Below are 23,140 nucleotides of genomic sequence, written 5' to 3'. Positions count from 1 at the left end.
CTTTGACTCTTTGACTAGATGGAACTTTGTCAGCAAAGTAATGTCTCTGCTTTTTATTTTTTTATTTTTATTTATTTATTTGTCTCTGCTTTTTAATATGCTGTCTAGGTTTGTCATGCATTGGCAGGCAGGTTCTTTACGATTCCACCGCCTGGGAAGAGCTAGGAGCCAGCAAAGTCATTAGCTCGCAGGCACTGTTAACAAGTTAAAGGGGTAAAGTCCCACAAGAGACCCCGGCCCGGGCCACCGCATACCGTGTGGGGCCCCGGATCTGCAGCCAGTCCACACCGTCCCCGAGTTGGACTCCTTGCCCTTACTCCAGCCCACCCAAGTAGAGAAACATCCTGGAGGCAGCCATCTTGCTCCCCAGCTCTTCCGCTGGAAACCAGCCCTCAAGCCCCGCCCATGGCCCCACCCCCTCATCAGTTTCGCTTGGAGGCTCCCACGCAGCTCGGGTACCAGGGAGGTAGGTTCGATGGGACAGTCTGATATTAAATAGATGCAACACGCTGGGGACATCATGAAATAGGAAAACCTACTTTAGACTGGGCCTTTACATCAGTTATTAAAGGTGAAACCATACCTTGAGGAAAGGGGGGAATTTGCCAAGAGGCATGAACCAGAGAACAATCCAGGGAAAAGCGACTGCCTGAGTACACCTGAGTGTACAGCCTGCCAAATCTCAAGAAAGACGGGGAAAAGTGTTGCTGGTGGGCAGGAGAGCAAGAAGAGTAGGTGACCTTGACCAGGTTAAGGTCATTCTGAGGACTGAAGGAACCACACACTTCAGCCACTCAGATCTCTGGAATATTTTCCCACTGTTAATGTAAATCTCAGGATAAACTGACAGTAGGCAATAAGGGGAGGATAAACTTGCAAACCACACACTTCACAGTCCAATAAGGGAGAGGTTAGGTAGGTGCTACATCTCTACATCGTGTGTCCTTGGAAAGCATGTCATCACCACCCTGTACCCGATTTTCCCATGCCAGGTCCAAGGTCTGCTCTGATCGTACTAGACTTGTTTCAGTTCAATTCAGTCGTTCAGTAGTATCTCTTTGCGACTCCATGGACTGCAGTATTCCAGGCCTCCCTGTCCATCACCAACTCCCGGAGCCTACCCAAACTCATGTCCACTGAGTTGGTGATGCCATCCAACCATCTCATCCTGTCGTCCCCTTCTCCCACCTTCAGTCTTTCCCAGCATTAGGGTCTTTTCCAGTGAGTCAGTTCTTCACATCAGGTGGCCAAAGTATTGGAGTTTCAGTTTCAACATCAGTCCTTCCAATGAATACTCAGGACTGATTTCCTTTAGGATGGACTGGTTGGATCTTCTTGCAGTCCAAGGGACTCTCAAGAGTCTTCTCCAACACCACAGTTCAAAAACATCAATTCTTCAGCATTCAGCTTTCTTTATAGTCCAACTCTCACATCCATACATGACCACTGGAAAAACCATAGCCTTGACCAGACAGACCTTTGTTGACAAAGTAATGTCTTTGCTTTTTACTATGCTGTCTAGGTTGGTCATAACTTTTCTTCCAAGGAGTGTCTTTTATTTTATTTATTTTTTTTTCCATTAAGGAGTGTCTTTTAATTTCATGGCTGCAGTCACGATCTGCAGTGATTTTGGAGACCAGAAAAATAAAGTCAGCCACTGTTTCCCCATCTATTTGCCATGAAGTGATGGGACTGGATGCCATGATCTTAGTTTTCTGAATGTTGAGCTTTAAGCCAACTTTTTCGATCTCCTCTTTCACGTTCATCAGGAGGCTCTTTAGCTCTTCTTTGCTTTCTGCCATAAGGGTGGTATTATCTCCATATCTGAGGTTATTGATATTTCTCCCGGCACTCTTGATTCCAGCTTGTGCTTCATCCAGCCCAGCGTTTCTCATGATGTACTCTGCATAGAAGTTAAATAAGCAGGATGACAATATACAGCCTTGACATACTCCTTTCCCTATTTGGAACCAGTCTGTTGTTCCATGTCCAGTTCTAACTGTTGCTTCCTGACCTGCATACAGATGTTTCAAGAGGCAGGTCAGGTGGTCTGGTATTCCCATCTCTTTCAGAATTTTCCAGTTTGTGGTGATCCACAGTCAAAGGCTTTGGCATTGTCAATAAAGCAGAAATAGATGTTTTTCTGGAACTCTCTTGCTTTTCCGATGACCCAATGGAGGTTGGCAATTTGATCTCTGGTTCCTCTGCCTTTTCTAAAACCAGCTTGAACATCTGGAAGTTCATGGTTCATGTACTGTTGAAGCCTGGCTTGGAGAATTTTGAGCATTACTTTACTACCATGAGATGAATGCAATTGTGTGGTAGTTTGAGCATTCTTTGGCATTGCCTTTCTTTGGGAGCGGCTATAAGGGGATACCCCACGTCCAATGTCAGGAGCAGGGGCTGCGCTTAGCTGGAGCGGCTATAAGCAGATACCCCACATCCAAGGTCAGGAGCTGCACTGGAGCAGTCATGAGGAGAAACCCCAGCAAGATGGTAGGAAGGGTGAATTCGTGTTTAGAACCAAACCTCATTCCTGCTAGCGATGCTCAGGGTGCTCAAACAAACCTCGTGCACACCAGGACCCAGGGACCCCACAGAGACTGAGCAGAACTGTGTTTGGACATCTCCTGTGGATGTACAGGTCAGCAGTGGACTTCCACAGGGACAGAGGCTCTGGGTGCAGCACACTTGGGTATGGCATAAGCCCTCTTGGAGGAGGTTGCCATTAACTGCACCATAGAGCTGCCAGAACTTAAACAGGACTAAGAAATAGACTCTTGGAGGGCACAAACAGAACCTTGTGTGCACCAGGACCTAGGAGAAAGGAGTAGTGACCCCAGAAGAGACTGACCCCAACTTGCCTGGGAGTGTCCAAGAGTCTCCAGAGGCGGCGTGGGTCAGTGGTGGCCTGCTGCAGGGTTGGGGGCAGTGAGTATAGCAGTGCATGTATGGGATCTTTGAAGGTCACCATTATCTTCATTACCTCCACCAGAGTTTGGCCCCAGGTTAAGTAGCAGGGAGGGAACACAGCTCTACCCATCAACAGAAAATTGGATTTACTGAGCATGGCCCTGCCCATCAGAACAAGATCCAGTTCCCCCCTCAGTCTCTCTCTCCCATCAGGAGGCTTCCATAAGCCTCTTATCCTTCTCTATCAGACGGCAGACAGACTGAAAACCACAATCACAGAAAACTAACCAATCTGATCACAAGAACCACAGCTTTGCTAACTCAATGAAACTATGAGCCATGCTGGGTAGGGCCACCCAAGACAGATGGGTCATGGTGGAGAGTTCTGACAAAATGTGGTCCACTGGAGAAGGGAATGGCAAACCACTTAAGTATTCTTGCCTTGAGAACACCATGAACAGTATGAAAAGGCAAAAAGATAGGACACCGAAAGATGAACTCCCCAGTTCAGTAGGTGCCCAAGATGCTACTGATCAGTGAAGTAACTCCAGAAAGAATGACAAGACGGAGCCAAAGCAAAAACAACACCGAGTTGTGGATTTGACTGGTGATAAAAGCAAGGTCTGATGCTGTAGAGTAATATTGCATAGGAACCTGGAAAGTTAGGTTTATCAGTTGAGTTCAGTTCAGTTCAGTCACTCAGTCGTGTCCGACTCTTTGTGACCCCATGAATCCCAGCACGCCAGGCCTCCATACCCATCACCAACTCCCAGAGTTTACTCAAACTCATGTCCATCCATAAATAAAGGCAAATTGGAAGTGGTCAAACAGGAGATGGCAAGAGTGAACATCAACATTTTAGGAATCAGTGAACTAAAATGCACTGGAATGGGTGAATTTAATGCAAATGACCATTATTATCTACTACTATGGGCAAGAATCCCTTAGAAATGGAGCAGCCATCAGTCAACAAGAGTCCAAACTGCAGTACTTGGATGCAATCTTAAGAACAACAGTATGATGTTTCCAAGGGAAACCATTCAATATCATGGTAATCCAAGTCTATGCCCTGAGTAGCAATGCTGAAGAAGCTGAAGTTGAACCTATGAAGACACAAGACCTTCTAGGACTAACACCCCAAAAAGATGTCCTTTTCATTATAAGGGACTGGAATGCAAAAGTGGAAGTCAAGAAACACCTGGAATAACAGGCAAATTTGGCCTTGGAGTGCACAGTGAAGCAGGGCACGGGCTAATAGTTTCTCCAAGAGAATGCACTGGTTATAGCAAACACCCTCTTCCAACAACACAAAAGACCCTCCACACGGATATCACCAGCTGGTCAATACTGAAACCAGATTAATTATACTCTGCAGCCAAAGATGAAGCTCTATACAGTCAGCAAAAACAAGGTGGGGAGTTGACTGTGGCTCAGATCATGAACTCCATATCACCAAATTCAGACTTAAAGTAGGGAAAAACCACTAGACCTCTCAGGTATGACCTAAATCAAATCCCTTATGATTATACAGTGGAAGTGAGAAAAAGATTCAAGGGATTAGATCTGATAAGAGTGCCTGATGAACTATGGACAGAGGTTCGTGACATTGTACAGGAGACAGGGATCAAGACCATCCCTAAGAAAAAGAAATGCAAAAAAGCAAAATGGCTGTCTGAGGAGGCCTTACAAATAGCTGTGAAGAGAATTAAAAAGCAAAGGAGAAAAGGAAAGATATACCCATTTGAATGCAGAGTTCCAAAGAATAGCAAGGAGAGAGAAGAAAGCCTTCCTCAGTGATCAAAGAAAGAGAGGAAAACAATAGAATGGGAAAGACTAGGGATTTCTTCAAGAAGATATACCAAGGGAACATTTCACGCAAGATGGGCTCAATAAAGGACAGAAATGGTATGGACCTAAGAAGCAGAAGATATTAAGAAGAGGAAGCAAGAATACACAGAACTATACAAAAAAGATCTTCATGACCCAGATAATCACAATGGTATGATCATTCCCCTAGTCAGACATCCTGGAGTGTGAAGTGAAGTGGGCCTTAGTAAGCACCACCATGAACAAGCTAGTGGAGGTGATGGAATTCCAGTTGAGCTATTTCAAATCCTTAAACATGCCGTGAAAGTGCTGCACTCAATATGCCAGCAAATTTGGAAAACTCAGCAGTGGCTACAGGACTGGAAAAGGTCAGTTTTCATTCCAGTCCCAAAGACTTCTGTTTACGTCCTCCCACGATAGAATGCAATGGGACAGTTCTACATACCTTGTTAACCCAAAACAATCTGCTTATAGAACTTCATTTATTGACCTTATTTACATCCAAAAGTTAATTTTTCAGCAGACACTCAAATTTACAGAAAACTGTGGTCAGAAAAAGAGTCAGTTTTATGGAGATTTTTTTCTTTATTGAGAAACTTAAGACTTGGGTACATCAAATAAAACCAATTTCTGGGGGAAAAAAATCAAAACCCACAATAGAAAAAAAAAGTTAACACTGTCTGGGCCATATCAGAGCCCAGAGAATATATTCTTTAAATTGAAAAATTCTAGGTGCTTCATAATTGACCTTTTGATACAAAATGACCTATTAAATTTGCAATTGCGGTTCTTGGTGTTGAGGTCCATAGGACAAGCTAGGAAGTCTTCAAACCTTGAGCTGAATTCCATGAGGGTTTATTTGGCTTTTGAATCCTGAAAAGAAAAGCACCAACACAATAAATACATAATCAAAAAAACCTCAGAGACTCACAGAAATCTCTTATAGAAGTACTGCAGAGTAGGGTTTCTCAGCCTTGATGCCCAGTGACATCCTGGCCCAGATAATTCTGTTGGGGATATTCCTGTGTATTTTAGGTTGTTTAGCAGTATCCCTGCCCTCTACTCAACTAGATACCAGTAACACATTCCCAGCTGTGACAACCAAAATATCTCCAAATGTCCTCTGAGGAGGCACCTCTGGTTAAAAGCCAGTGACTCTGCGGCTACTGCATGGGAAGCCTACCCCCAACCTTTCCCTGACATCCCCACTTCAACTCCAAATGACAGGGCTCAGGCCGTGAACACGGGGCTAGGTCAAGCCCTACCAACACTCCAGCCCTGGCCCTTACCATGTGCCCTTTTCCTCTGCCTCTGCCCATGTTTATCTTTCAGGGGGGGTATTCAGGAATTAAAATCATTGCAGAAAAGAAAAACAGCCAAACATACGGTTCGTCCTTGTCTAAGAGGTAGCAGCAGCGACAGCGCCCACCTTCTGAGCAGCTTCTTTCTTGGCATGATGAGCCTGAAGGACCGCCACAGCCTCATCCACCTGTGAGAAATGTCCAGGTGGTCAGCAACATCTGAGGAGAGCCCCTCCACCCCTCCCTGGAGCCAGGCCCAGTGGGGCGTCTCCTGGTGCTGACCACCTTCCCAGATCCCCACAACCCAGCAGTCCTTAGGTCACAGGTGAGGCACAAGGAAGTGGTCACGGGGGTAGCAGACTCCTCTCTGCCACTCCTGGGTGTTCCGGGCCACCCCTCGCCCACAGGCTCTGAGAACCCGCCCACCTTGGAGCGGAGAGACTCGGGGGACTCCAGCATGTGCAGCAGCTCCGAGTTGTCGATCTCCAGCAGCATGCCAGTTATCTTCCCAGCCAGGTTCGAGTGCATTGTCTGGATGAGTGGGAACAGACGTTCACCTGTGGGAAGGTATTCCATGAAAAACCCAGTGGAACCCAGTAGAGGATGGACGCTGGCGTCTAGGTCAGTAGTTCAGCGTCACCCCCCCCCCCCCCCCCCCCACTTCTGCAAGCACATGGCTCCCTCACCCAGCATCTGCTTCTGCTCCTGGGGGGGTGCCGCAGCCAGCATGGAGGCGGTCAGTGGCTCCTGCCCCTGCACGTGGACCGCAGGCTGGGGTGCCTGGGAACCAGAAGCGGCAGGTTAACAAGTGGAAAGGACAGTGACAGTGGTCATGAGCCCCCCGCAAGTCTACGGAGTGAAAGAGGAGATGGAAGCAGTCGTCCTTGCTGTCGGGGAACTGACTTCGGTCTTGGCAGACTGAGAGAGGTAGAGAGTGGTGCGAGGAAAAAAACCACAACCAACTGAAATGGCATACTACTCGAAGGGAAGGGAAATGATTAAGAAAAACCTACAGTGCTAGGCAGTCATCTACCAATGGTTTTAATTGACTCAAGGCCAGTGATCATAATTACCAAAAGCATCGAAGCCTTGATGATAAACAAGGTCCTGTGAACACTGGTATGTGCAGTTGTCTGCTGAAAGTTTTCCTTTAGGGGTGAACTCCCAGTAGAAACTGGGTCAAAGGACAGAAATGGCAAAATGCTTATAATTGCATCCTGTATCTCCCTTACTGCACACCACGTATTTATTATATCAAATGCTTGAGGACCGTCAACACACAGTCATTTAAAAGAAGGGCCTTGTAGACAAAAAATATTTCACACAGGGTCTTCTGGGAAATTTCCAACCTAGAGCATGGAGCAGGAGGGAACAAGCCCCAGCACCTCTGCCCCAGGCAAACTGCAGAGTTCCATCACAAGCTCCCTGTCTGTCCTGCCTGAGGGGCCCAGCTCTAAAGACAGCAGTTCTAGCTCAGAAAACCTGGGATCAGGGTCCAATTCCTCCAACCCAACCTAACCTAATACCTCTGAAGCCAAGCCTTTCATCTGTAAGATGTTCACCCCATTACCTTGCAGAACAACTAAGGATCAACTCAGCCGCTGGATGTGAAAGTGAAATGGAAGCTCAGAGCTGCGAGAGCCCCTGCACATGGTGAGGAGGAGGGCAGGAAGCAGGCTTCTCTGCTGCTGAGTCAACGCTCCTCAGGAAGAACACCTGCAAGCCCCTGCTCTCCCACTAGAGCCCCCACTGGACACAGCCCCCTGACACAGAGCAGGCACTTAATACCTACGGAAGGAATCCAAGTAAGGCAGCTCTTAAATCATGTGGACACAGGGGACACCCTTCTAGGGTTCTGCGCGGTGGGCCTCACCTGCAGGGGCTGGATGGCAGGGTGAGGACTGCGGACGCTGGAGGCGTATTTGTAAGGTGCGACAGCCCGAGGAGCAGCGGCAGCAACAGCCGCCCGAGGTGCTAAGGTCTGCACAGCTGTGGGAACACCTTAGGAGAAGGACAAGTGAAATTAAAGCCCAATGGTCTGGGCAAAGACCCGTCAAATCCCATCTTTCCCCATTCTCTGTGCATCCAATACCACCTCCAGACTGGCAGCTGTCAGTCAGCCCTTGCTGGGCGGCACCAGCCCCACCAAAGTCCATAGCCAAGCGGTCCGGGCACTCAGACCCTACAACAGACCAGCAAATGCACATCAGTGTTGGCGGCAGACGTCCAACTGGCCACGTCCCACGGAAGGAGCAATTCCAAAGCATGTTCACACAGCACACAGCACACATGGGGCCACTAGCACTACTTTCGAGGAAAAGCCAACAGATAACATACAACTCTTGCCACCTCTTGGTTGGAATATAGGACATAATCTGCAAAGAAGTGCCTTGAATCTCCCAACCCCACCCAAAGAACAGGCTGCCTCTGCAGTCATTCAGCTAACACATCCTACACTTAAACTTTTTCACACAGAGTCACCGATGAGGCAAAGGATCTTAAAAGGAACCAACACTCAGAACACAGGTTGTTTTCCTGCTGCTCAAGTACCTACCTAAGCACACAGCTAAGATTACAGAACCAGGACCGGACAACACGGTGAGCCCAACGAACGGACCAACCCTGGGCAGAGCCTAGTCGTCCTGACTCCCTCCTCCCCGGGCCACACTTCAAGGCCAGTTTGCTCACCGACTCTCTGAGCGGTAGTAGGGAGGCCGCGAGAGGCCGGAGCATTACCAGTTGGAGCCAGATGGCGAAGAGCTGGACGAGGCCCAGACTGGCGTATAGCACTTGGCATTCCTTGGAAGCCTGGTGAAGAGACAAAAATCACACATCACTGGTGAACGACATGGACCAAACCTAGGCTGTACCCCAGAGCAGGCAGGGAGGGGAGGTGGGGGAGCCCAGGACAGGTACATCCTGGGGGATCAGATCACTGTTCCCCACCACCTACCTTGAGGTCTCCCACCTTGCTGCCAGCGTGGATTAGGCCTCATCTGTGCTAACTGGTTAGGTGTGTAATATGGAGGTCTTCCCTGAGCCTGGAAGAAAGAGCAATCAAGCCCTTTTATTTAAGGACTTGAAGCCACACTAGAGTAGTATCTCATCTCATCTCCATATCAGGCTCTAGGCTGATTATTTGGGACAGAGGCACTCTCTACTCAAGGGCCTGGGTGAGGGGCAGTCAGGTAACAGCGATTCTTCTACTCTACCCTTGCCACTGTGTGTGCATGCCCATGAGTAAGTCCTTCCTTGTTTTACTTGAAGGATCTTTACTCTGACATTCTAAAGCTCCAATATCCAAAAGTCCATCTCCCCCACCACTGTGGACGGTAGGAGCAGCTGTCAGCAGGTAGGTTCCAAAGAGGCACGAACAGACAGCAGACCCACCTGTGGAACTGCTGGCACGAAGTAGCCCCCAGCTGCAGGCTGGAACTGATTTAAGATGGCGTTGGCAGGCAGTGCCCGCATCCCGGCCACCCGCTGCATATACTGGTTAGTCAGATGAGCTTTCCTCTCCTCCTTTCTCTGGGCCAGAGCGACATACAGTGGCTTGGAGCCCACAATGCGTCCATTCATCTCCGTGACTGCTTTGGTTGCCTCTTCAGGGGATGAGAAGCAGACAAAGCCAAATCCTTTGCTTCTCCCATCCTCTAGCATCACCTACAAAACGAGACCAACCACTTAGGACAAATGTGTCCATGTGTTGAATCCTGGGCTCCCCACTGTGAGAGTTGCCAGGTCGAGTCAGGGCATCTCAGCCCTGTCCTATAATGGACCCCAGACCAACTGAGTCACCAGCTCTAAGGGAGGACCTAAGCATTTTGCTTTTTTAGATCCCCAAGTGACTGAAGTTCCCAAATATTGTGAGATGCTGAAAGGCTGAAGCAGGAACCCAAAGATGTTTTCTGAAACCCAAAGATGTTTTCTGAAACCCAGAAGTATAGCTATCTCCAGGAACTCAGAGATCTGGACAGCAGCGTCAAGCAATTTATTTGTAGAACTCATCTGCCCAACATCTTGGTGAACTGAACTTCAGGAGTTGTAAAATCAATGTGTGCCACCCTCAATTCAATGGGAATAAACACAGCAGGACAACCAGCCAGGAGACAGGCAGCTGGACTCAAGCCCTGCTCTGTAATCTCTATGCTATACTGCTTAAAAAAGGAAGGAGAAAAAAAAAAAAGGCTTTTTCCTTGCCTGAGCAGCTCATTTCTTGCTTTTCCCAGCCTCTCTCCTCAGAAGCACTGGGAGCAATGTGACCATGTGGGCTTGGATCATTAGCTCACACCCTGGAGAATCTCCTAAAGAGAAGGCCTGGGGAGTAAAGACATGTAACCACCCAACAACTGTCTACCAACAAGGTGGACCAATAATGCATGTGAGAGTACTGTGACATCTTCATCTCGGAAATGGCACCCAGGAAGCTTCAAGATACGGTGCTTCTGCTCTCTTCTTGCAAATACCATCACAACTCCTGTGCTGGTCAGCCAGAAGAGACTCGCTATCATTCGTTACAGTGCTGGAGGCCCATCAAGAGGGTGATAAGAGGGAGGGGGCGAGGAACTGAGGAAATTCCTGAGGGTGGCCTCTGGCCAACACCCTGCTACCACTGATAATGCTCCTGGACTGTGAGTGACAAGCTAAGGGCCAGGGCAGGGTTGCCAAATCTTTACTGGCCCACTGGCCTCCCTTCTCGTCATCTGAAGGACTCTGTCCCAAACTTTCAGACACCACCAGTTCCCACCACAAACCCAGAGCACTTAGGACATGTGGTGTGACATCTTCACCTAACCAGTATGCTCTTGCTCAAGGACTCAACTCCTTATTTTTACAAGGGGGTTTGCACTTACTCCCCCTGGCTAACTCAGTTGATATAATTAACAAGGAAAATCAAGCAGATGCAAAACACAAAAAAAACAAACTTTCCACTCTCCCCTCCTTAAGAGACCCCATTCCAAAATCCTCAAAACACCTTCATTTGAGAAGTGTGGCAGAGTTGTAGAGACAGGCCCCAAGACAAATGGAAAACAGCCTGTCTGGATTTCCTCTGCTCATACTGTAGCACCATCTGTCCCCAAACCAGCACAAAGCAGCAGAGAATGGGAAAGATTCAGGTGCTCTTGGGGGCAGGAAGAGAGGGACTGAGTCAGGTTCATCTCCACATCCCGGTGCCTGGCAGAAGTGCAGACAGTTAACCCCATAACTGCCCTTCTCCAGAGCATATACTCAGATGGTAAGTGAAGCCAGGAGAAATTCCTAGGCCAATGTGGTAGCTACTCTCAGAAATGAAAAAAATTTAGATCCTATCCCTTCAATGAAATAAATGCAATAAACTTCTACAGGATTATAATGTGTTTTCAATCCCCAAATCTCACTATCAAATACCTTAGCACTGGTGATTGATCCAAAAGGAGAAAACTCTTTTCTTAACTTCTCGTCATCGATGGTGTCATCCAAGTTCTTAATGTAGAGATTCACCCCCTGAAGCAGAAAGATCTCTGTTACACATGCCCTAAAACTGTGGTTCTCAAAATTTGATCCCCAGACATGTTAGAAATGCGAATTTTCAGGCAAGCACCTGCCACTAATGAGGTACAAACTGTGCGCCCAGCTCTGTTTCCCCAAGCTCTACAGGGGATTCTGATGCAGGATTAAAGCTGAGGAAGGACTGCCTGAAGACTGGACAGGACCATTGATGCAGTCCTAGCCTTCCTCGCAGCTGCTCAGGCTGACCACTGACCCCAGCAGGGCTCCCTCTGCCACCATTCCAGACAAATGGCTATCATTTAAGTAAACAGAACCTCAAGACTAAGAACAGACCAAGGCTTCCAAAACAGAGTCCCTAAACAAATAATTTAAATCTTCGTCCCTGTCCTGGAATTGCTGCTATATCTGGTAGGTATATCCTTTTAAACCTGATTTTGGGAGAAATCAGAAGAGCAAACACATGGTCCCCAAAGAGAAAGCCTGCCAGTTAAAGGGTGCTTTGGCCAATACTGTGAGGTACATCCCTGCTGGTAGGCTGGGCGGAGCCCACCTCTCACCTGATAGCGACTGATCCTCTCCTGCTTCAGCTGTTCAAACTTCCGCTTTAACTCGGCCTGCCGCTCCACTTTCTTCTGTGCACGGCCAACGAAAATGACCTTCCCAGTGATTTCTTTTCCATTCATCTCTTCTACAGCCTGAAGAGGAAATACATGACTTTAAACCAAGATGCAGAGGCAGGGGCCTTGCTCCGGAGGTCTGTTAAGTCCCACCAAATATTCTGAGAGAAAGAAATCTTCCCTATAGGGCTATAAACTAATTTCCCTCTGAAGTCACCTAAGCCAATCCAAACCTCCTCATCAGTAAAGTAGGGTTAATAATTAAATGGGTCATTGGTCAAGATAATACAGTGAAAAAATCATACAGCTGTATAAATACAAACACAGCAGACATGAGCCTAAGCTGATAATTTGGCTGTCACTCCATTTCTCAGGTTCTTTCGAGGATACTGAGTGTTGAGGGCCGAGCACAATGCTTTCCCCAGGAGTGGCTACTGCTCCCAGATCGGCAACTCTGGGCTCTTTGTTCCCTCACCTACAAGTGGGAACAAATCCCTGCCTTATACTTTCAACCTACAGGCCTGAAGCGCTGAGATGACGGGCACATGCCAAATGCTTTGAAAAGTTATGTGAAATGCCTCAGGAAGGTTAACTCCAGAGCACAGAGACTGCACATAACTACTAGATTCTCAGGGAATGCCAGCTCCACCCTATGTGATGGTTAAGACCCTGCCCACACGCTGGGGTCACTCCCTACAAATTTTCCCCAACCCTCATGTTACTCTCACCTTATTGGCATCCTCGTGTTTTTCGTAACTCACAAAGCCAAAGCCTTTGGATTTCCCACTGGGATCTCTCATCACCTTGACACTTAGGGTCTTACCTATTGCCAAAGGACAGAACTATTAGTAACAGCATCTCTACCACAGCTCAAAGAAAGGCTTCTTTGGGAGCTCACTTGAAGCTCCTGCTGAGGCAGACGGAGTCAAGAGGCACCATTTCTGGCCTTCTAATTCTGACCAAGCTGCTGAGATGGTCTCGGGAATGGGACAAAATAGGATGAAGCCAAGAGCTGAGGCCTGGGGTCTATTCCTATCTACCCTGTGGCCTTTGTCATATAAGGCATTTTACTTCTGGGTCTAGATGCCCACATCTCTTAAATAAGTAAAAGGATGAATTCCAGGTCTGGTGGGACACAGCGGGGCAAGGGACCCTGACTTACCAAACTGGCTAAATAGCTCTTTCAGATTTTCATCATCAACCTCTTCCCCAAAGTTTTTGATGTAAACATTGGTGAATTCCTTGGCTTTGGCTCCAAGTTCAGCTTCCCGCTCTTTTCGAGACTTGAATCTGCCCACAAACCTAAAAAGAAACCATGAAAAATACTGATTACTCAGAGGAACAAAACATGATTTCCAGGGGCCCAAAGGAATGCAGATTAAAGGCTGACAGGAGAGGTTAAAACATGAGTCCCCCTCCAACCACCAAGAGAGCAAGCTCAGAGATGCCCCAACTCCCCAGCAGAAAGAGAAAGAGGCGGGACTATCCTTCAAGGATCAGCCCCAGGGCTCCTGGCTCAGGCCAGGGCCCCTCCTACCACATCACACTGCCTTCGTGAAGAAACCTGATGACCATGTTTTTAAAACGTTCATTTCTGTACATCTATGTAAATGCATAGAAAAGGTCTGGAAGGATACAAACCAAACTGTTAACAGTGGTTAATCCTAGGAGTGAGATTGTTGGAGTGAACCAAAAGGCAGCCTTTGTTTTTCACTGTATTCATTTTGGTGCTTACGCTTAACTGGAAAAGGTACCCTCACATTAAAAGTCTTTTAAATTTCTTCCTAGTGACACCCTCAGAAGATTTGACCACTGGGCACAAAAACATCATCAATGCAACCCATTCCCTAGTCTGTTCAATAACACAAAGGACAGAAAAGACTCTTACTGGTCATAACGAAGATTTACATTATGGTCCCTTCTCTCTGTATGACTTAACTAAGATCCCCATCTCTGCATTCTAAGGTAACCAAACCAAAGCAACGTGGTCTATTATGAACAATCTTCTGCACTGGGATGAGATTTTTCACTGTAAAAGTACTACTGTGGAGCCAGCCTAGTATTTTGAAGGCCACTGAGTCATAAGTTAGCCAAGTGGAGGGGACAATTTGGCATCAACTCCTAGCGAGTGACCCCGTGGACAGACCTGAGTCATGGAAGGTCAAGGTCACGTGGCTAGTACACAGCTTCTGGTCAGTCCAGGGCCCTCTCCACTCTGCCGCTGGCCAAGACCCCTGCTCAGAGTGGGCTCAAGAGCTGCCTTCCAGCCAGCCCCTGTTGCCAATGCTCACAAAACCCACAGACGGATGCTTCTAAGGGAGAGGCGGCAGGCCGGCCACGGCTTGGGCTGGAAGCCCACCTTGGCGAGTCAGAAGGGCTGCCACAGCTCAGGCAGGGAGACTCACCAGCCCTGGAGTGGAGAGGTAGGAGCAGGCCACACTTGGGCCGAGAGAACCAGTAGCCGCCTTGTGTGTGCCAGTTAATACCGAGGTGGGGCCACGGCTGGCTCATGCGATGGCTGTTGCTCCGGACTGGGACACTCACACTTTGCGGTCATTGAGGAGCATGCCGTTCATCTTCTCGATGGCCTTGTCGGCAGCCTCCTGGGTCTCGAAGTGGACAAAGGCATAACCCTTAGAGCCGTTCTCATCACACACCACCTGTCAAAGATAAGGCGGGCCACTTCAGCACCACTGCCCAGCTCCTCGGACTAGAGAGCCAGGTGGGCTCCCGAGTCTGAGAGGCCTCTAGCCTATCCAAGGTCAAAAGGAAGACGATTACAGCAGGTACCTAGTGACGTTCCACTTACAAATGGTAGCCACCATAAGGCTGCACTCTATTCCAAAAGTTTTACTTCATTAAAAAAATATTTTGAGATCTGGGTACGAAACCACAAGGTTACAGAAAGACAAACCCTTTTCCAAGCCCACAACAGAATTTCAATCTAGTGTGGAGTCAGCTATGCAAACCACCACCACACAAGTTGCACAAAATGCCCCCACAGAAACAGGTGCATGGAGAAGGAAGAGGGTGAATTCATGCTTCTAAAATGACTAAGTACAGCTTCCTGGAGACCAGGCATTGCTCGGGTACTTGCCACCCTCCCCTCCCAAGAGAACCTTTTGATGCCTTCCAAAGTTAGGAAACAGGAAGGATATTTCAGGCAGAAGGAAGAATAAACAAAGACAAGAAAGCACCTGCTGGTTTATGCTGGGCTGTGGCACTGAGATTATCTACAGGGAACTTTTAGACTTCTGAGCCATTTCCAGCATTTTGAAAATTATCATACCCGGCCGCCCAATTCCAAGGCAATTCCCCACTTAATATTTGTTTTTATGATTCAGTTAATTATTCTGCTGGAAATCATTTAATCAGTGTTTACCTTGCAGGAGAGAATGTTCCCAAAAGCAGAAAAAGTATCATAAAGTGCCTTGTTATCTATAGATTTGTCCAGATTCTTGATGAAGACGTTTCCCACACCAGATTTTCTCAGGGACGGATCCCTCTGAGACCACATGATCCGGATCGGCTTTCCCTTAATTACATCAAAGTTCATGGTGTCCAAGGCCCGCTCAGCTGCAAAAGAGAAACACACTCTCATCGAGGATATAAAACATTACCTTGCGTACTTAAATGACTGTCACCATCCTAGGAACAGATAGCTCCAAGACTTTTCAAGGTAAGCACTCTGATACAGGAAACTCTATTAAAATTAAACGACGTCCGTTTCCTCTAGGCTGCAACACTACTGATGATAGAAGTTCTAACAGATCGTCTTCCTTCATGGCAGAGGTCTCAGTCCCTCTGGGGTAAGGCAGTTAGGCAAGATAATCTAAATGCATTTATGGCACCAGGATCAAATGATAACACTTTACATTTGATTAAGCTTTATATCATCTAGAGAGACTTTGCAGCCTATGCGGCCTACTACCCACAGGGAGGGAGGTGAAACAGGTGAAATGATCCATCTTATCCAATGGACAAACTTATGATCAGGATGGCTAAACAGTATAGCTAACTGCCGGTTAAGAAACCAATGGCAGACTTTCTGATTATTTTTCAGTGACATATTGCATCAGCGTTATCAACTAGCTGTCACTTAGTTTACAACTCGTCTATAGGACGAATGACTAAAAAAAAATCCTGTGAACAATCAACTGGGGAAAATGTGTTATCTCTGAATTCAGCCCAGTTTCCTGTACTTTCAATTTCTGGGAAAATTCAGACAAAAAACCTTAATTATCAGAATGATGGTCACACATGGAAATGTTCTATTATCAGAATGAGAAGGATGAAACTGCAACACCTCACTGCCTAAGTTGCCAGCACAGGCAGGCCCTGCACCTAGGGGTTTCTAGGCTATCTGAAGCCTCCGTCTGAGTTCCAAGGAATTCCAGGAATTTCAGATGTCCCAGTGCCCAATCAAGTTCTCAACCCAGTGCTTTGGGATGCTCCTTCACTTCTCAACCAAATCCAGGTATACACCATCTGGCAGCAGAACACTTCTCTATACTGGCAGTAAACAATTCAGACCCACTTTTCCTGACTTATGCACTGACACCACCCAGAACCTCCCCCTCCAGGAAGGGATGGGGGTAGGGGGTATTACCCTTGCCTCAAGGCACCATCTCACTTAAAACAGAGACAAGATCCCTAACTCTGCCCCTCCACAAGCTCATCTGTCCAGTCAGCCAGCAGAGTAGCTCCTTTTCAGCACTTCCAACCCCCTTTCCCACTGTTCTCAGCTAGTCAGTATGAGGGAGGATGGTCAGGCAAAGAGGAGTCGGCAGGTCCAAGTCAGCAAGTGTCCAGAAAAGAAGTGCTCACTTGTGAGGACTCTGATCCACAGCCGGTGACCCCAAACTGTGTTTCATGAATTAGCAAGGAAGAAGCCCATTTCAACAGGGCTCCTGTCTATTTCCAGACAGCATGCACACGGCAAGCCGGCTTAGTCTGACAAATCTGGCTGCGCTTATTTATAGCAGGAGAGGTCCTGCAGAGCTATGTGCTGGCAGCCGCGCTAACCAATGGCTTGTGCTGCCACCTCTCAGTGGCAGGACTTTTGTTCACAAGAGTCAAGGGGGCTGACAAGAGCCCAAGGGCCCACTGCGCCCCTAAAAAGGCCACACTCAGCTACTTCCTTGTACCCTGTGGCCAGAAAAAGACCCAGACCCCACTGAACTGACCGGAACAGTGCTGTCTCTCAACAAGTCCACTTCTCCGGTCTCAGCTGCATCCTGGGCAAGTGACATTCCGTGGGTTTCACGGACAGTGGGCCAAGTGGGGGCAAAAATAGGGACCTGGAGATCCTCTGCCACAGGATGGTATCTTTCTCCCAGGAATGGTCTGTCTCTACAGTTGTTCCCTTCTGTTCTGGAGTCACGTGCAGCCCCCGATTAGGTTTCTTCTGGCCTCACTCAGGCCAGGCCTGCAGCATACCTCAACAGGCTCCAGCCCCAGCTAGGGCTGGCAGAGCACTGCACCCACAGTCCCAGCTTAGCCTCCAACCTTTCGCAGTTCCTTCTCTTCGGAAGTCCTATCTCTTCCAGATGAGATGAAGTGAAAGGGTTTTTGACAAGTGTAAAGCACTGTCCACCAGGTGAGGTGATAATCCCCAACAGCCTAGCGGATTTCCAAGGGGTGCTTCCCTGACTACCTGCGCAACCTGCTCCAAAGCCCAGGGAGCTGGCCTGGCACCACATACTCTGTTGGTGCTAACACAGGTACCTGCTCAAGTTCAGCCCACAGAATTGTTCCCCGGCCTCCTACCTGCCCTGAAAGATTCCACCAGCACAAAACCAAAGACTCTGAAGCTTAGGGTCAAGTGAGGGGAGGGGACAGCAGTTCTGCCATGTGAAATGTTGGAAGAAATTGTGTTCCGATCATCCTGCCTTTTCCTCAGGCCTGTGAGGGGCCGAAGCCCCTGGGCAATAAAGGCTCTCTTAACAGAGGAGCACCCCATCACACACATACACACACACAAGGAATGACAGCAACTTCCTTCTGGTCCTCCTTGGGCTCCAACATCCCCTCCTCCCACCACTGATTAGCCCAAGGTCACCCAGTTAGCAAGTGGGGGAAGCAAGACTGAAACTCTGGTGATCTGATGCCAGGATTCCGGGGGCTCAACCCCCGCATGCCGTCAGCCACTACGGCTTCTGTGCGCTGTGGCGATGCCCGCTTCCCGGGGGTGGGGACCCGCCTGGAGAAGGACTCCCAGGGTCTCCTGGGAGCCCACAGGTTTGTGGCCACAGCTTGGACTCACCGTCAGCCGGCTGCTGGAAGTTGACGTAGGCATAACCCAGGGAGCGGCGGGTGATCATATCGCGGCAGACCCGGATGGACAGCACAGGCCCCGCAGGACTGAACTTTTCGTACAGCATGGCCTCGGTGACGTCCGAGTGCAGGTCACCCACGTACAGGGAGGCCATGGGGTAGCTGCTGGCCGCAGCGTTCATCTCCCCAGCCCCCACCACCCCGAGCCCCGCCAGGAGGACTTCTTAAGAGGAACCGCACAGGACAAAGGGGGCTCCGCTCGGAGCCGTGGCCCACGCCGCGGCTCACAGGTGGCAGTGAAGCTCGGAGAAGCTGGGAGTCGCCTCCGAGGGCCGGAGAGGAGTTCGGGGACGGTTCGGACGAGACTGCCAAACCGCAGACAAAAGGCTCTCAAAAACAATATGGCCCTCCCTGGGAGTTTGTAATTTTTTCAGCTGTCCTGGTCTGAAGCTCCCAATTTCAAAAAAAAAAAGGAAAAAAATTAAAACGGGGACTCCCCTCCGAATGACAAAAAAATTTCCAGAGGCAACCCAGCGGTGCCCACGGCAGCCTCCGGGACGCGCGTTTCTCTATAAATATAGGCCTCGGGCTCCCGGCGGTTTAAGATTACAGCAACCCCGGGAAGAGGGAAACCAAATATTTGTCGGTGCCGACTCGGCAAGCCCCGGGCGGCCCGAGCGCGCAGCCGCCTCCCACGCCGGGCCGGCGAAGGGCAGCGCGGACACGTGGTGCGGGGAGGCCGGCGCGCGGGGGGCGAGGGCGGCGGGCGCGGGGCTGCCACGCGGCGCAACCGGGAGGCGGCGCGTGGACGCGGGCGCGCGGGCGGCTCACCACCGGACCGACGGACGGGGACCGACAGACGCCCAGGTGCGGCGGCGGCGGGCAGGCCGGAAGCGTGCGAAAGTGACTTCCCCGCGGGTTCTCCGAAGAGGATTCGTTTTTTTCTTTTTCTTTCTCTTTTTTTTAAATTTTAAAGCGTTTTCGGGTTTTTTTTTATCTTTTTCTTTTTTTTTTTTGCTTCAGGCTACTAGGCCCGAAAGTGGTGGAGGCTGCGGCGACCCGGGGCGGAGAGAGGCGGCCGGGGGAGCCACCGCTCCATTTATACCCGCCCGCCCCGGGCGCTGCTGGTCGAAGGGCGCCTCGCGACCTGGGCGCAGTCGTGCCCGCCCACTCGGCCCGGGGGCCCGAGGCGGGGCGGCCACACGAGAGCGTCCCAGCGCGGCCGCTCGGAGCTACAGCGACCCCTGGCGCTCGGAGGACCACTCCGCTGGGGCCTCGGCCGGACCCAAGCGCAGCTTTCCCTACGGAAGGCTGGAGTGTAAACCACCTGCTCGTCTGCGACTAGAACGCAAGGATAATGTCACCCGCTAGCGGGCATCATGTTTGTAATCAATGTCTTGCCGAGGTGTAAAATAAAGATGACATAAAGTAAATTATAGTCACATAATAGGTGCTCCATGTAAATTATTGGGCCAAAATAAAGGAGAAGACATTCAGATTTTAGATTACTGGGACCTAAAGATAGACGCACCGGGAACACGACAGCTACTCCTGAAGTAGTACCCATGGGTGATGAGATGCTCTGGAAAGATGAACAAATTCTGGAAAAGCTTCAATAAAACAAGATATAATCATCCCTCTATTTACAAGGTTGTGGTCTTCCTGGAAATTTAGTTGATATTTAAGGACACAGAATCTGTCCTGTTCCCAAGTAAAAGGGAGTCACAGGCTAAGATCTGATCATTATAAAAAGAGTTTTCCTCTGCATGAGGATTCAGCAGGTCCTTTGAAAGTCATGCGGTACGTGGGACAAATCTACCCCATGTGGGACTGTCCCTGTGGACATGGTGTGGTAAGATATAATCCCTTCTTCCATAGATTCCAGGAACCACCCTCACCATCACTGTGATCACCGAAAACTGGACATTACTAAAAGGCACACAGATGCTCCCATTGAAAACCATTGATTTGATTAAATGAATGAGGAGATAATAGTATTTATATATTTACTCAAAGAAATGGGCTCACTCTATGTCAACACCAGATAAAGGTGCTAGGGGATACCATGGCAGACAAGACAGATGAGTTCCCTCTCTCCCTCTTGACATTTATGCTCTAGGTAGTGTATTAAATCAAGAGACATTTATGGAGCACTCCATCTATAGATAGATCCCCTCTTGAGGGAAGCCTTCCTAGACCACCAAGTCATTTAAAGTAGTACATCTCAGCACAGCATTCTGTCTTCTTATCTTCAAGGCTCATTATCTGAAATCATGTCATTCACATATGTGTTTGCCTGTTTGGTTCCTTTCCCGCTATATGAATGCTTCATGAGAGCAGAAACATGGACCAGTACCTACATGGCACACACTAAATAATAAATATCTGTTAAACAAATGAATACCATAAGCAAAGCTTGCATAGTCCCTAACCTTCTGTAGCAATCTAGTGGGGAACTTACTACCTGTGTGACCTTGAGCAAACTAGTTTACATCTCTGACTCAGATTTCCAGTCTGTTAGTAAACTAATGGGCTTCCATGGTGCCTCAGATGGTAAAGAATCTGCCCGCAATGCAGGAGACCTGTGTTCAAGCCCTAGGTTGGGAAGATCCCCTGGAGAAGGGAATGGCAACCCATTCCAGTATTCGTGCCTGGAGAATTCCATAGACAGAGGAGCCTGGTGGGCTACACTCCACAGTCTCAGAGTCAGCTATGACTGAGCAATTCATGGTGGGAACACAGCCCCACCCATCAGCAGAAAATTGGATTAAATATTTACTGAGCATGGCCTTGCTCATCAGAACAAGACCCAGTTTTCTGCACAGCCAGTTCCTCCCACCAGGAAGCTTGCACAAGCCTCTTATCTTCATCCATCAGAGGGCAGACAGAATAAAAACCACAATCACAAAAAACTAACCAAAATGATCACATGGATCACAGCTTTGTGTAACTTAGTAAAACTATGAGCCATGCCATGTAGGGCCACCCAAGATGGACCGGTCATGGTGGAGAGTTCTGACAAAACATGGTCCCCTGGAGAAGGGAATGGCAAACCACTTCAGCATTCTTGCCTTGAGAACCCCATGAACAGTATGAAAAGGCAAAAAGATATGACACTGAGAGATGAACCCCCAGGTCAGCAGATGTCCAATATGTTATTGGAGAAGAGCAGAGAAATAGCTCCAGAAGGAATGAAGAGGCTGAGTTAAAGCGGAAATGATCCCCAGTTGTGGATGTGTCTGGTGGTGAAAGTAAAGTCTGATGATATAGGAACACGGAATGTTAGGTCCATGAATTAAAGTAAATTGGAAGTGGTGAAACGAGATAGCAAGAGTAAACACTGACATTTTAAAAATCAGTGAACTAAAATGGACAGGTATGGGTGAATTTAATTCAGATGACCATTATATCTACTATTCTGGGAAAGAATCCCTCAGAAGAAATGGAGTAGCCCTCACAGTCAACAGAAGAATCTGAAATATAGTACTTGGGAGCAACCTCAAAAACGGAAAGGCAGACCATCCAACATCACAGCAATCCAAGGCTATGCTCCCACCACTAATGCCAAAGAAACTGAAGCTGAACAGTTCTGTGAAGATCTGTAAGACTTTCTAGAGCTAATACAAAAAAAAAAAAAGTCCTCTTCATCACAGGGGACTGGAATGCAAAAGTAGGAAGTCAAGAGTCACCTAGAGTAACAGACAAATTTGGCCTTGGAGTGCAAAGTGGAGCAGGGCAAAGGCTAACAGAGTTTTGCCAAGAGAACGCACTGGTCATAGAAAACACCCTCTTCCAACAACACAAGAGATGACTCTACACATGGACATCACCAAAATCAGAGTAATTATATTCTTTGCAGCTGAAGAAGGAGATATAGAGCTATACAGTCAGAAAAAACAAGACTGGGAGCTGACTGTGGCTCAGATCATGAACTCCTTGCAAAATTCAGACTGAAATTGAAGAAATTAGGGAAAACCACTATACTATTCGGGTATGACCTAAATCAAATCCCTTATGATTATATAGTGGAAGTGAGAAATAGATTCAAGGGATTAGATCTGATAGACAGAGTGCCTGATGAACTATGGATGAAGGTTTATAACATGGTACAGGAGGCAGTGATCAAAATCATACCCAAGAAAAATAAATGCAAAAAGACAAAATGGTTGTCTGAGGAGGCCATACAAATAGCTGAGAAAAGAAGAGAAGTGAAAAGCAAAGGAGAAAAGGAAAGATATACCCATCTGAATGCAGAGTTCCAAAAAATAGCAAAGAGACATAAAGCCTCCTTAAGTGACCAATGAAGAGAAATAGAGGAAAACAATAGAATGGGAAAGACTAGAGGTCTCTTAAAGAAAATTAGAGATACCAAAGGAATATTTCATACAAAGATGGGCACAATAAAGGACAGAAACAGCAAGGACCTAACAGAAGAAAAAGATATTAAGAAGAGGTGGCAAGAATACACAGAAGAACTATACAAAAAAAAAAATGTCTTAATGATAACCACGATGGTGTGATCACTCACCTAGAGCCAGACATCCTGGAGTGTGAAATCAAGTGGGCCTTAGGCACAAAGCTAGTGGATGTGATGGAATTCCAGCTGAGCTATTTCAAATCCTAAAAGATGATGCCTTGAAAGTGCTGCACTCAATATTCCAGCAAATTTGGAAAACTCAACAGTGGCCGCAGGACTGGAAAAGGTCAGTTTTCATT

General features: G+C 48.1%; 1 protein-coding gene and 1 non-coding gene across 12 annotated transcripts; both read right to left on the bottom strand.

Annotated features, from left to right (window-relative positions):
- Positions 1-5,301: 5,301 nt before the first annotated feature.
- On the bottom strand, positions 5,302-19,594 carry PABPC4 (poly(A) binding protein cytoplasmic 4). 11 transcript variants are annotated; one of them, XM_020896892.2, is made up of 16 exons: positions 18,414-19,594; positions 15,531-15,724; positions 14,693-14,808; positions 13,311-13,450; positions 12,877-12,971; positions 12,089-12,226; positions 11,430-11,525; positions 9,432-9,704; positions 8,995-9,082; positions 8,730-8,849; positions 8,137-8,223; positions 7,915-8,042; positions 6,728-6,821; positions 6,468-6,598; positions 6,127-6,229; positions 5,302-5,613 (listed from the first exon to the last, which is right to left on the bottom strand). In XM_020896892.2, exons 1-15 carry the CDS (start codon positions 18,604-18,606, stop codon positions 6,140-6,142), a joined length of 1,983 nt encoding a protein of 660 aa, XP_020752551.1. In that variant the 5' UTR covers positions 18,607-19,594; the 3' UTR covers positions 5,302-5,613; positions 6,127-6,139. The 11 variants fall into 11 exon arrangements, with proteins under 11 accessions (XP_020752551.1, XP_020752553.1, XP_020752552.1 ...); XM_020896894.2 differs by having other exon boundaries at positions 8,778-8,849; XM_020896893.2 differs by having other exon boundaries at positions 9,010-9,082.
- On the bottom strand, positions 11,028-11,162 carry LOC139035366 (small nucleolar RNA SNORA55). The gene has a single exon (XR_011488030.1). It is a non-coding gene; the product is annotated as a small nucleolar RNA SNORA55 (small nucleolar RNA).
- Positions 19,595-23,140: the final 3,546 nt, after the last annotated feature.

The sequence above is a fragment of the Odocoileus virginianus genome, chromosome 5, assembly GCF_023699985.2.
Source record: "Odocoileus virginianus isolate 20LAN1187 ecotype Illinois chromosome 5, Ovbor_1.2, whole genome shotgun sequence".
In the NCBI taxonomy this organism is placed as follows: Eukaryota; Metazoa; Chordata; class Mammalia; order Artiodactyla; family Cervidae; genus Odocoileus; species Odocoileus virginianus.
The sequence above is the reverse complement of the archived record's forward strand: the minus strand, read 5'-3'. Positions and strand labels throughout refer to the sequence as shown.